Here is an 11692-nt window from a genome sequence, read left to right as displayed (position 1 = left end):
ATCATGATTTGTTTATTTGTTTAACGCCAGCAATATTCAAGCTATATGAATGCGGTCTGTAAATAATCGAGCCTGGACCCGACAATCATGAGCATCGATCTACGCATACGATGACATGTATCAACCAAGTCAGCGAGCCTGACCACCGGATCCCGTTAGTCGCCTTTTACGACAAGCATGGGTTGCTGAAGACCTATAATTCTACGACCGGATGTTCACGGGTCGACTGCATGTTGTTCCGACGCCGATCCCGAGATGCCGCCCAAGATGCCGACACCAACGTGTACAGGACATATGGAGGAGGGAGGGGGGGGGAAGAAAGAGAGGGAGGTGTTATATCACTGACGAGTCCAGATGTCATGATCAGAGTAGCGGATTGTTGCGTTCACCGGGTGATTAGTTTTTTGGAGTGAGATTATGGCAGGACACGGGAGTTGCAGCTCAAAAACTTTCAGCAAAACATTCCCGTCCTGCTGTGGCCATCAGTGTCTCCGGATTTAGCCCCAACAGAACACGTATGTGCGTGTGCGTGTGCGTAACCGAATAACGTCCATGTAGAGTTTGAACTCGCTTTGCAACATATGTGGCGGCAGATATTCAAGAGGACAAAGGTGTGTAGCGGTGCACTTCGGAAATGGTGGCTATGTTGGTTACCGTGATCGACCAGTTTTTAAATGCGTATAAAATTTCAGTTTGAACCCCGTCATTGTTTATTTCTGGTTGCACTAAATGAATGCTTTTGCGATTCCGTTTCCATCTTGATTGGCAATTTCAAATGTGTATTTTCTTAATTTATCAGGGAGATATATAAAGTTGTATTTCGGTGACGCGTTTCTAATGACTTCAGTGCATGACAAGGAGGTACGATGTCAAGTTCCCTTCTTATGGAGTAACAGTCAAGCAGTTTCTGCTCTTGATTTTCCAAATTTCACGTAGTGACCAAAAACAAAAAAGTCTAATGCAATTCCTTGATCTAAACATTTAGAGTGTTCCGATGTACATAAAATTGCCTGGCATCTCCAATTTGCGTTATTCCTGTCTGCAGCATACCCACGGCCAGATTTACAAGCCGTGGTATTTTGGGGTAAGCAATGTTTATTAGAATCAAAATTGCTCAACATCTGTGCGCCGTTAACATTTCAAAAACCACGTGTATCAGCATCACCCTCCCTAACATGCAAACATCCAAATTGTGCATCAACATGCACATGGGGTGGTGCACGGATGGCCCAGTCAACTGGAAAGTTTAATGATGTACATGTTTGGCACAAAGGTTTAAATTACAGGTCCCTTCTGGTTGAACGGTTGTCGTTGAAATGATCTTGACTATTTGAACCGACTGATACAATTTTCGTTTAAATAATGAATAAGCAATAACATTATTATCATCATTTTTATTGACCAACCACCAAATAAAACGTTACAGTATTTACTGGTTGCGTCGGAAACGTGACCGAGGAGCTTCGTTTTGTTCAAGTGGTACGTCTTCCGTAACGCCGTTCAACGTAAACACCTCCGTCATGGCATGACTGCGGGAATTCCAAAGAAAGCTTCCAAGACCGTCACCTACCAAAAACATAGGGAAGAAGAAGCCAGTTAGAAGTCCGTCAACGAGAGATCCTAAAATATATTTAAAAAATAGCTGTAGCATACATTTCCAGACAGTATCAAACCCATCTGTTGACATTACGATGTAAACTGGAGGAACCAGTCAATTGGCTACAGTGATCCAGTACCCACCATGGTGTCGGTATTTAACGTTACATCGGAGACAAGATTGGCCAGGGAATGAACCCAGGAGACGAATTATAACCTCTACAATGAACTAAGACATTTCGCTTGCCCCACAGTGGATTTAGAGCATAAAATATATTTATACATTACCTGGCTCATCTCTGCGTTTACGTGTCGACTTTAGGAAACACGATGGCTGAAAGGCAAAGGGATAAAAGTACTTGAGTGATGTTGGAAACTTGTTTAAATGCCGCCATCATTTAAGCGATTTGCGTCACTTCACCCATACATAATACAAATGTGGTGTGGACGTTAACTACAGTTGTGTACTAGCAATACATTTGGCAACCCGTGAAGATCAGGGGTAGAATAGGACTTCAGCAACCCATGCTTGCCGTAAGAGGCGGCTAACGGGATCGGGTGGTCAGGCTCGCCGAGTAGGGAAACAATGGCATGCATCAATCAATTGCGTGGATCGATGCTCATGTGATCAATTACTGGATTGTCTGGACCAGACTATTTACAGACCGCCGTCATATAGCTGGAAGATTACCGAGTGGCGTTATAACAACCCAACGAATGCATTTGGTACAGTACTTGACTGTCTGCATTAATTGCAATCAGCAAATCTTTACTTTTGACAATTTTAATATGTCAAAGAAAAGACGCAATAAGTCAACCAGTTAGAGCAGACTCATGCTCTGCTTCATGTGGGTCTGCCCGAAAATGAGTTCCAAATGAGGCTCTTACTCCATTGCATGCTTTGGCGCAGACCGTAAAGTTGCATTCAAACTTTAAACTTGGATCCCCGTTGACAGTAAACACTTTAAAGAAAGCGCTGTAGGCGACCTTGCCAATAGTTTTAAAGCCTTTCGTCTGTTTCAGGACCATACCGTCTCCACACCTGAAACAAGGTAGAAGTAAAAGTTACAGCATACATACAGGTATATACTCGCAAAGCGAGTTTGATCAAGTCTTTATATATTCTGTTAGAAGGTGCCAGCTTGGAAAAAAAAAATCTAACATGAATCTTTGTCGTTTCCCTCTTTGGTGCCTAGAAACCGAAAACAGTCGTGAACCAGGATACGAACCCACGATCAGAGGTTAGCTAGTCTGCAAAGGGAAATGCGGCGGCGGCGAAGACCTTTGAGCAAACTGGATAACGAATAATTTTGAAACGATAGTCAACCACCCGATCCCGTTAGTCGCCTTTCACGGCAAGTATGGGTTGCTGAAGACCTATTCTACCCCGGAACCTTCAGGGGTCTTAGGAACGTGGCCCAATCAAGTCGGCCTTTAGAAGTAAAAAGTATTGGGACCTAGTTTCGAACTGAACATGATGTACGTTTACAGCAATGTCAGGTCCCCTCGTTAAGAGGGTGCAAATCCGGGTAGAATAGTCTTCAGCAACCCATGCTTGTCGTACGAGGCGACAAACAGGATCGGGTGGTTAGACCCTGGCTTGTTTGAAGCATGTCGTCATATACCAATTGCGTGGATCGAGGCTCTTGATGTCAATAACTGGATTGTCTGGTCCAGACTCAATTTTATTTTTTTTATTTTTTTTTTTAACACACCGTGGTTATATAGCTGGAATGCACAAACACAAGAGTGTTCAAGTGCCCGAACAAATGTTTTAACTCACCCGGATCTTAGAATAGAGAACCTTCCACCCTTGGAATTCAAAGCATCGCAAGATTCGGGTCGGAGTCCTTTGTCAGCTGGACCTGGAAGAAAAAGAAAAAAAAATATTTAAAAAAATCAGTTTATGGTATTTAGCCAAAGTGACAATATTTTATCTATATGCATAGTCATACACCGCTTTAAAAACTGCGCCATTCCGGTGAAATATCCGGGCGAGAATTTTCTTCAGCAACATACTAACGGGCGACTAACGGGATCGGGTTGTCGGGTCTCTTACTTTGGTGATGCAAGTCATGGTGTGCTGACTGACAAGAGCATAGATCTACCCAATCACTGGATTGTCAGGTCCAGACCTTTTAATAGATCGCAGTCATAGCTGCAATAGTGCCTAGTGCGGCGCTAAACAGACATTGCTGTAGTGCAATGACCAGGTCGTTTGTCCTGACGTCACCGCCAAGATGCCGAGATGTATCGACGCCTACGACAGGACTGGAACCAGCCAGTAACGGCTAGCTCAGTTGTATAATCTGGTTAACATTTGGATCATTTTCACTGGTGTCTTTAAATACACTGACGAACGCTAAATTTTGTAACATTAGAGTGATGGGGTACTGTTTAACGCCGCTTTTAACAGTATTCCAGTTATATCGTGTCAGCTTAATGTGGGATGAAAGCCCGAAGTGATGCAGGTCTCAGACGTTTACCACTTCGATGAAACCAACGAGCACGGGTATGGTGCTGACTCACCTAGAAACAATCCGAGCGAACTGGGATTCGAACCTACAATCATAGGTTTGTGGTGTGCCTAAGGGACGCAACTCTGCACAGCGAATAGCTGCGCCTTAGACGACTGGGCCATCCGTGCAACATTACATACATCGGCATCGTTAATCGATTTGTTACACCACCCCACTTTCAGGACGTATCGCCCCGTGTTGCCAGGCGAGGCGAAATGGGGTTTAGCGAGCGTACAAGGTTATTGCACTTGTATAGCCACGTGCATGCAAGTGCGGCTGCTTGTACTAGTTCGGACTAATGCGCTAGTTTTCAAGCGCTAACCCACAGAGATACCGGGTAATGCTGCAGTTTAACATGAATATCCCACTCAGAATACCGACTGAGCCGACCAGGCCCGTTTTAGCCCCTTAATGCGGAGCGCCAGACAGGGTAAGTACCATTTTTTGGTACGATGCGGCCGGGGATCGAACCCCGAACCTTCTGCTCTGGGCAGACGCTCTACCACTTGACCATGGAGGCGGTCGCCTGTGTTACGAGAACATGTTTTGTCAATTTACTTGATAAAATAGAGCAATGCGTTTTCAATATGTGTAGCCTCACTAGCTGTAACAGTTGTGCCGTTACTATTTTAATATTTTATAAACTTCCTACGTGTTTGTGACCCGTGAAGATTCTCCCTCCCCCCCCCCCCCCCCCCCCCCAAGAGCGCATTAGTTTAAATGTCATCCCTTTCAGTCTGGTTTGTGATCATTGTAAACCCTCCGATGAGATGAGCGACGAATACGTCTACACTCAAATTAGAATTTGCGTTTCAAATTTCTGAATATTCGACAAGAAATGAAAGTTAAGTATGTTATTACGTGAATGAAACCTGCAACCTCATATCTAGTTTTGTAACCAACCGTTTATCACCCCTCGGCATGTTTCTTTCCTCTTGTCATGGTTTACAAGCTAAAGTACTCAAGTTTATACCCGACAATGAAATATAAAAACAAAATCAAACACCTTCATGAACACCCATTAGTTTTCTGTTCTGGCTATATTCGGATATGAGCGGATGTGCCATTCAACAATTAAAGGAAAACAAATTAAACCACCAAGACGGAGCAATTTAAACTTCTCAAAATTACTCCCTCCATCGGCAACACGGATGAATATTGATGAATATTATGGACAAAAGCAGGTCTCTACTAAACCTCATTTTCTTATTTCATGGACCAATTGATGTTGGTTTGTTGTTTAACGCCGCACTCGGCAATATTCCAGCTATATGACGGCGGTCTGTAAATGAGTCCGACAATCCAGTGATTAATATCATGAGCATTGATCCACGCAAATGGGATCCATGACAGGTTTCAAAAAGTCAGCGAGTCTGACCACCCGATCCCGTTAGTCCCCTTTTACGGCAAGCATGGATGGCGAAGACCTATTCTCACCCGGAACCTTCACGGGTAGACCAATGGATGACCCAATAGCATGTGTGAATACTTACCCAGGGTAACGGCCTTCAGGCCGACACTCTTGCCAGATTTCACCGAACCTGAAAGTTTCCTGCCAATGACGTCGACCAGGTACAGATGAATGACAGAGGCACTTTTCGGGGGCGAATTTCCATCGATCACCTTTGGAGCAGAAGCGCTGAAAGAAGCAAGGCCGGAACGTATGTCACTGGCATTTATTCAGAATCTTGAAGAGCCAAGTCAAAGACAACTAAAGCAGATTAAAAAATAAATAGGGGGCGGGTGCTCCTACGGGTCTAATGATGGCGTCGCTTGAAATTTTTCACTAGCACACGCACTTGTCAGGACTATGCCGAGTTTACAGTGCTGGTCCATCGATATACCATTCCGCAGTTTTACTCATGGATATTCCACTATACCGACTCCGAGCAACCCAGTCTTGTTTTTGCTCCTTGATGTCGAGCGCCATCTTATAACGCCGTACGGGATAGAACCCAGTACCTTCAGCTCTCTGGGCAGACTTACCCACTAGATCAAGACGTGGTGGTCTTATTTACATGAAGTGGACGAGCTTAAATAATGCAGGCCAGATGTTTACTACTGAAACCTATGATCATTTCAGGTAATGAATATCAGGACAAATCTTGGATTCTAAAAATCAACACATTGCGGCCCGAATGAAACTGCACACGGAAGAGCGGCGCAATGGGGGAGTAGAGATACATTCTTATAATTGCTTATTGACGTTAAAAACGAGTCTTGTGTGACGGGTTAAAAATCACTTCGACAAAATTTGAACCTTTCAAGGCATTGTCGTGGATTAGTATTCAGTGGGAATGGGGTGGGGTTTTTTTTAAAGGAAACGCTATATGTCAAGAAATGAGTGGTTTAAGATTCGTATTGCACTTCAAATATCAATTTAGCATCTAAGTTTCAAAACTAAAATGAGACCCACAACCCCACCACCCAAAAAAAAGGGGGGGGGGGGGTCTAAAAATTGCATATCCCTTCCAGAAACCTACCCTGGCTGGACCTTGAGGGACGAGCTCTGCTTGTTGGCGCCAGGTTGGAACGTGCACGTGACGGTGTATCGTTCATCCGTCTGGTGAAGTCTGCTACCGGGACTGCCGAACGCCACAGTCACCAGGATTGTGTAAACAAATGAGTCTTTCTTTTTCTGAAAGTTCATACAGTATTACGAAAAACTAAAGAAAATGAATCGTCTTTTTCGAGGGGGTGGGTGGGGGCCTAGCCTCACCACCCGATTCATGTGGTTGCATTAAGACCAGCAGGAGAGGGGCACATTAGTGAGCGAGTTGGGTTTAACGCCGCTTTTAACAGTATTTCAGTTATATCACGGCGTGTCAGCTTACTGGGTTCAGGCTACCATTGAGCGCCCTGGCCAGTTTTTGATAAGTCAAAAGGTGGCACAAAGGTCGCAGCCCTGTGTAAAGGGGGCTTAACGTCTTTCGGAGTGACGCAACGGGGAAATCGCTCTAGCGGTAGGCGTACTGTTTTATTGTTGGTTCGTTGTACGCCGCACTCGGCAATATTCCAGCTATATGACGGCGGTCTGTAAATAATCGAGTCTGGACCAGACAATCCAGCGATTAATACCATGAGGGATCGATGACATGCTTCAACCAAGTCAGCGAGCCTCACCACCCGATCCCATTAGTCGCCTGGCCTCTTACAGCAAGCATGGGTTGCTGAAGACCCATTCTACTCCGGATGTTCATGGGCAGATAAGCGTACTGTGAAACCACGAGGTACACCAAACAAAATTTCGACATACATCTATGGGTATCTCGCGACGCTGAAGTATGTGGCAATTTAGAAAAAAATATTTTAATGACGACTCTGGTCTTACAGCATGCAAGGTCACGTGAATAGTTTCGGCAGATTAATGTGCCAGGTCCAATCATTGCCTGCTTGCGTTGAAAAGTTCCTAAAATGCTTTTAATTTTAACTTTTTAACAAGAGTTAATACAAGTATTGTCAATGATTAGGAAAGGTGAAATCAAATTCATGTGGACGGTATCGTTCCACATGAAATGGTCCTTAACGGTAGAATCATACTAATATACCAACCACAAATTTACAGGCGGATGATCCGCCGCCAGTGACTGGGTAGGACACAGGTAAAGTGAAGTACACTCCATCAGTTGAACTGAAGCTCACTTCCTTCTTGTCGCCACAAAACGCTTTTGCCTCGGCATCGTAGTCGGTCAGTAGACTGACCGTGGAGTCGGCAATACCGTTCAGTCCACAATCCGCTTGAACTGAATTCACAAGGCAGCATACAGTTTAACGCCACTAGTTTGTTTAAACCAATTCTAACCTAGATTAAAGATTTGTGACCTCGGAGGAATTATTAAAGGTAAATACTGGAAATCATCTTTTCGCAATCATTTCAGAGAATATCACGATTAAAAAAAAAAATTATTTTTTTTTTTTTAAAAAACCAACCTATTGGTGCAAACAGAACTAATTGGTCAAAGTGGCAATTTATAATATTTCAAAGCCACTCTAAAGAATGCTAAAATTAAAGCTACATGTCAATGTATCATTCGAATCTTATTCTCATCTTGGAATTATCCAACCCAAGCTGGCTTATCGAGGTACTAGGCTAACATATCCTCATCCCATTTGATATGAACACAACTAGTCAGCGGATCATGGTACGGCCAATATTACAACAGCATTTAAGGCATTTGTCAAAGATCTCTGAACGCCGCACTCGGCAATATTCCAGCTTTATGACGCAGGTCTGTAAATAAGTCTGGACCAGACAATCCAGTAATCGATGCGAGCATCGATCCACGCAGTTGAGATCGAAGACATGCATCAACCAAGTCAGCGAGCCTGACCACCCCATCCCGTTAGTCGCCTCTTACGACAAGCATTTGTCACATATGCATAGAGAGTTCACAAAGAACTACATTTGTGTGGTAAGAAAATGGTAATATTACTTACTATCCAATATATACCCTGGAGGTACAACAGCCTGGACGGTAGCCTGGAGACATGTACAACAAAACCTCATTTAAAAAAAAGGGACACGAAAGAGCCTCGGTAAGAGCAATACAAAACTTCCAGGAATTACTTTGTACAGGTAAGAGTAAGCAATGTTACAGATGTTACAAATGCGTTATATGCAATGGGTACTAGATGAAATAATCTACGAGACGGCAAAAGAAAAAGCTAATACAATCCATGTTGGTTAAAATATGAATTACTTAAAATAAGGTATCCGATTGTTCAATTCACACGAACATTATGTTGTGTGAACCAATGCTTCTAAACGCAACACATGTGACGTCATAGACTCCAGACGCATCATTTGTCTCGTGCAGGAGTAGTGTGGAAAGTTTGGCAAGGACGTGCAGCATATTGTGATAATAAAGACAGCACGTGGTAACACTTGACCGACCGTTTTGACATTAAGTGGCACACATTGGAAACATCTCTTAACGAACATACTTGTTTCTATGGTTCGTGTTTTTGGGGCGAATATGTAGAAGAATTCAGTCAGTTTATGACTCGTTACCTCGTGCAACACATCCACTTCACATGGTTTCATCAGCAAACCAGTTTGTAAACGCCGCACTCAGCAATACGCCATCTTTATGACGCCGGTCTGTTCTCACCAGCATCGATCCACGCAATGAAGATAGTGCAACTTTGACGTGCATCAACAAAGTTAGCGAGCATGACCACCCGACCCTGTTAGTCGCGTCTACTTCGAGCATGTACCTGCGAGGATCCGGGGAGAGAATAGGTCTTCAGCAACCCATACTTGTAGTAAGAGGCGACTAACGGGATAGGGTGGTCAGGCTCGCCGACTTGGGTCAATGCATATCATCGTACATGTATACCAATAGCATTGATCGATGTTCATATGAATCACTGGATTGTCTGCTCCAGACAATTATTTACAGACCGCAGACATAGCTGGAACATTGCCGAGTGCGGCGTTAAACAAAAAAACTTCAATCATGGACAAAAGTGAGTGAATGATGGGGGATTTTCGTGCAGACAGCAATGTTCAAGCTTTATTACCCACGGGTGAATATACAGTTGGCAAGATACTACGTCCCTTGTGTTGTACAAGGTTGACCTCGTTTTATTCGGATAGCCGCGACCTCGGTCAAACCGAGACTGCATTTTTTCATGAAAAAATAAAATTGCGAGATTTCATTTTGCAACTACAAGGCAGAACTGAAGCAATCGATAGATCTATAGATCGAGGGTCCCCCTGAGCGCGGCGCACCCGACCACTTTCGCAACTTTCAGTTAACGTAAAAAGGATAAGCGTGGTGAAATGAAATCAGTTTAAACTATCTGGTCAGATATCTAAACTTACTTGGGATGATCCGGTTGTGCCCTCAGTGTCGAATCGTATTTTGGGGCACCGTTTCGGGAGTTTGTTCACGGCTGCACGACCAGATCACTCAAAGTGAACATTTACGATACTAATCATTCGAAATCTCCGTATAAGTGTGCCCGAGTTCTGATCATGTGGCCCAAGACCACCCAAATGCGAATAACATCCTGTCTTATTCCGGTGGTGAACTTGCCCTTCGTTCGAAGCCGTCACTGACATGCAAGCAGACCGAGTTGGTCGATTTTCAAATCTTCAGTATATAGGGTGGTACAAGTTAACATGAACGTCTAATTTCGCTCTTCTAAAAATGGTACGGACAGGATATTAATTCAGCTGATATCAAAACCGGACCATTTTGATTGCACAGCCGGGAGACCGGCAGTGCGAGGGACCGATATTCAAAGCGCGACGCTAATGTGACTTCAAATTTTCTTATAGGTGTACTGCATACTAACATGGCGTTTGAATTACCATACGTTGAAGAAATTCTTCCAAAAAGGATCCGGAGCGTCGGTGATGTTATGTTTGCAAACAACTGAATGTCAACAATGCCAATATTTGGGCATATGCCAATATTCATGCGCAACCAGAATTTGCAAGCGGTTTCAGTTTGATCTCAACGAACGACAGTTGATATTTACTCTTAAATATATATTTCACGTGGGTAATAATTAGAATATCCCTCATTCTCGTTAGATATCATTTTTACGAAACGAGTGGACTTTCTATGGTATCTGACCGAGCGAAAGCGACTGTAGTATTCACTATATCATGGCGACCACTAAATAAAGTAGACTGGGCCAGGTAAAGCAGGTCGGCAGCACGCGCTACGACGTCGGCGTATAACAAGACTGTCAACACATAGCAAGGAACGTACGTACTTGGGTCCCGCTGTTATACTTACAATGAAGCCAAGAATAGCCAATATAGCTGCCATTTTTCACCTTTCGGCTGAAAAAGAATATTCGATGCTAAAAGCCTTCATTACATGAATTCATTACTAGAACAACTGGTATTAAACTCACATAAAAGTTGGTATTCACAAATATAACCCGGCTGCCTTTACACCTAAGTGAACACTTACCACGACGAATACAGCTCAGACTCGGTCCGCCTGTCGAGTGTCGTCGACGAGCCCTTTTATACCTCATATGACACCACGCGCACGTGCTGCACGGTGTTGTATTTTGGCGACTGAAACACACTCTTTGTTATGTCGTTAACGTATTATTTGAGGGACCGGTCATTTATAACATGGGTGGGAGAGTTTTTTGATGCCTTAATGGACTGAAAATAATGACCCTCCCATAATGCTTGTCATTTCTGTCATATTTTTTTCTATACTCCCCTATTCCCTCTAACACACCCACCACTCCCCGTTTATTAAATGTCCGGTTCCTAAATGGGTATCTTGAGGATGTTCTGTTGTTCTGCTGACCTATGACAAACACGGCTGCGTGTTGGCGCATTGCTGATTCATAAAACCGTTCTTCTTCAAGAGTAAACCTTTTTATGTGGGATGAACGAAGTGCGGTGACGTATTTAGGTGCGTTTTGGCGAATATTTTCATCAGTATTTGGTATGGGATTTTATGATAATATTTCTAGTTTCTCTGTTTGATGCTAAGCTAGTTGTCGCTAAGGTTTCTAGTGTTTGTGAATGTCCCTATTAAATGGAAATAAAATAATTATTAGTGTTGCAATCAGATGAGATTACTTAAATTCAGGAA

The 11692-nt window shown here is 43.5% G+C and overlaps 1 protein-coding gene across 1 annotated transcript; it reads right to left on the bottom strand.

The window, feature by feature from the left end:
- Positions 1-1429: 1429 nt before the first annotated feature.
- Positions 1430-10914, bottom strand: LOC139474682 (vitelline envelope sperm lysin receptor-like). The gene is made up of 9 exons (XM_071257777.1): positions 10868-10914; positions 8553-8595; positions 7668-7858; positions 6599-6753; positions 5609-5754; positions 3380-3461; positions 2485-2638; positions 1885-1930; positions 1430-1566 (listed from the first exon to the last, which is right to left on the bottom strand). The coding sequence occupies exons 1-9, from the start codon at positions 10898-10900 to the stop codon at positions 1430-1432; spliced, it is 987 nt and encodes a 328-aa protein (XP_071113878.1). The 5' UTR covers positions 10901-10914.
- Between the last annotated feature and the right edge of the window lie 778 nt (positions 10915-11692).

This window comes from Haliotis cracherodii, unplaced genomic scaffold (genome assembly GCF_022045235.1).
Source record: "Haliotis cracherodii isolate W230 unplaced genomic scaffold, xgHalCrac1.p SCAF_3, whole genome shotgun sequence".
Classification (NCBI taxonomy): domain Eukaryota; kingdom Metazoa; phylum Mollusca; class Gastropoda; order Lepetellida; family Haliotidae; genus Haliotis; species Haliotis cracherodii.
Note: the sequence above shows the minus strand (reverse complement) of the source record. Positions and strands in the feature narration are given on the sequence as shown.

Coding starts and splice junctions, on each gene's coding strand:
- LOC139474682 (XM_071257777.1), bottom strand. CDS start 10,900: ATGGCAGCTATATTGGCTATTCTTGGCTTCATT. Junction 7,859..8,552: donor TCCAGGGTATATATTGGATA/GTAAGTAATATT, acceptor TTGTGAATTCAG/TTCAAGCGGATTGTGGACTG. Junction 1,567..1,884: donor TAAACGCAGAGATGAGCCAG/GTAATGTATAAA, acceptor TGTTTTTGGTAG/GTGACGGTCTTGGAAGCTTT.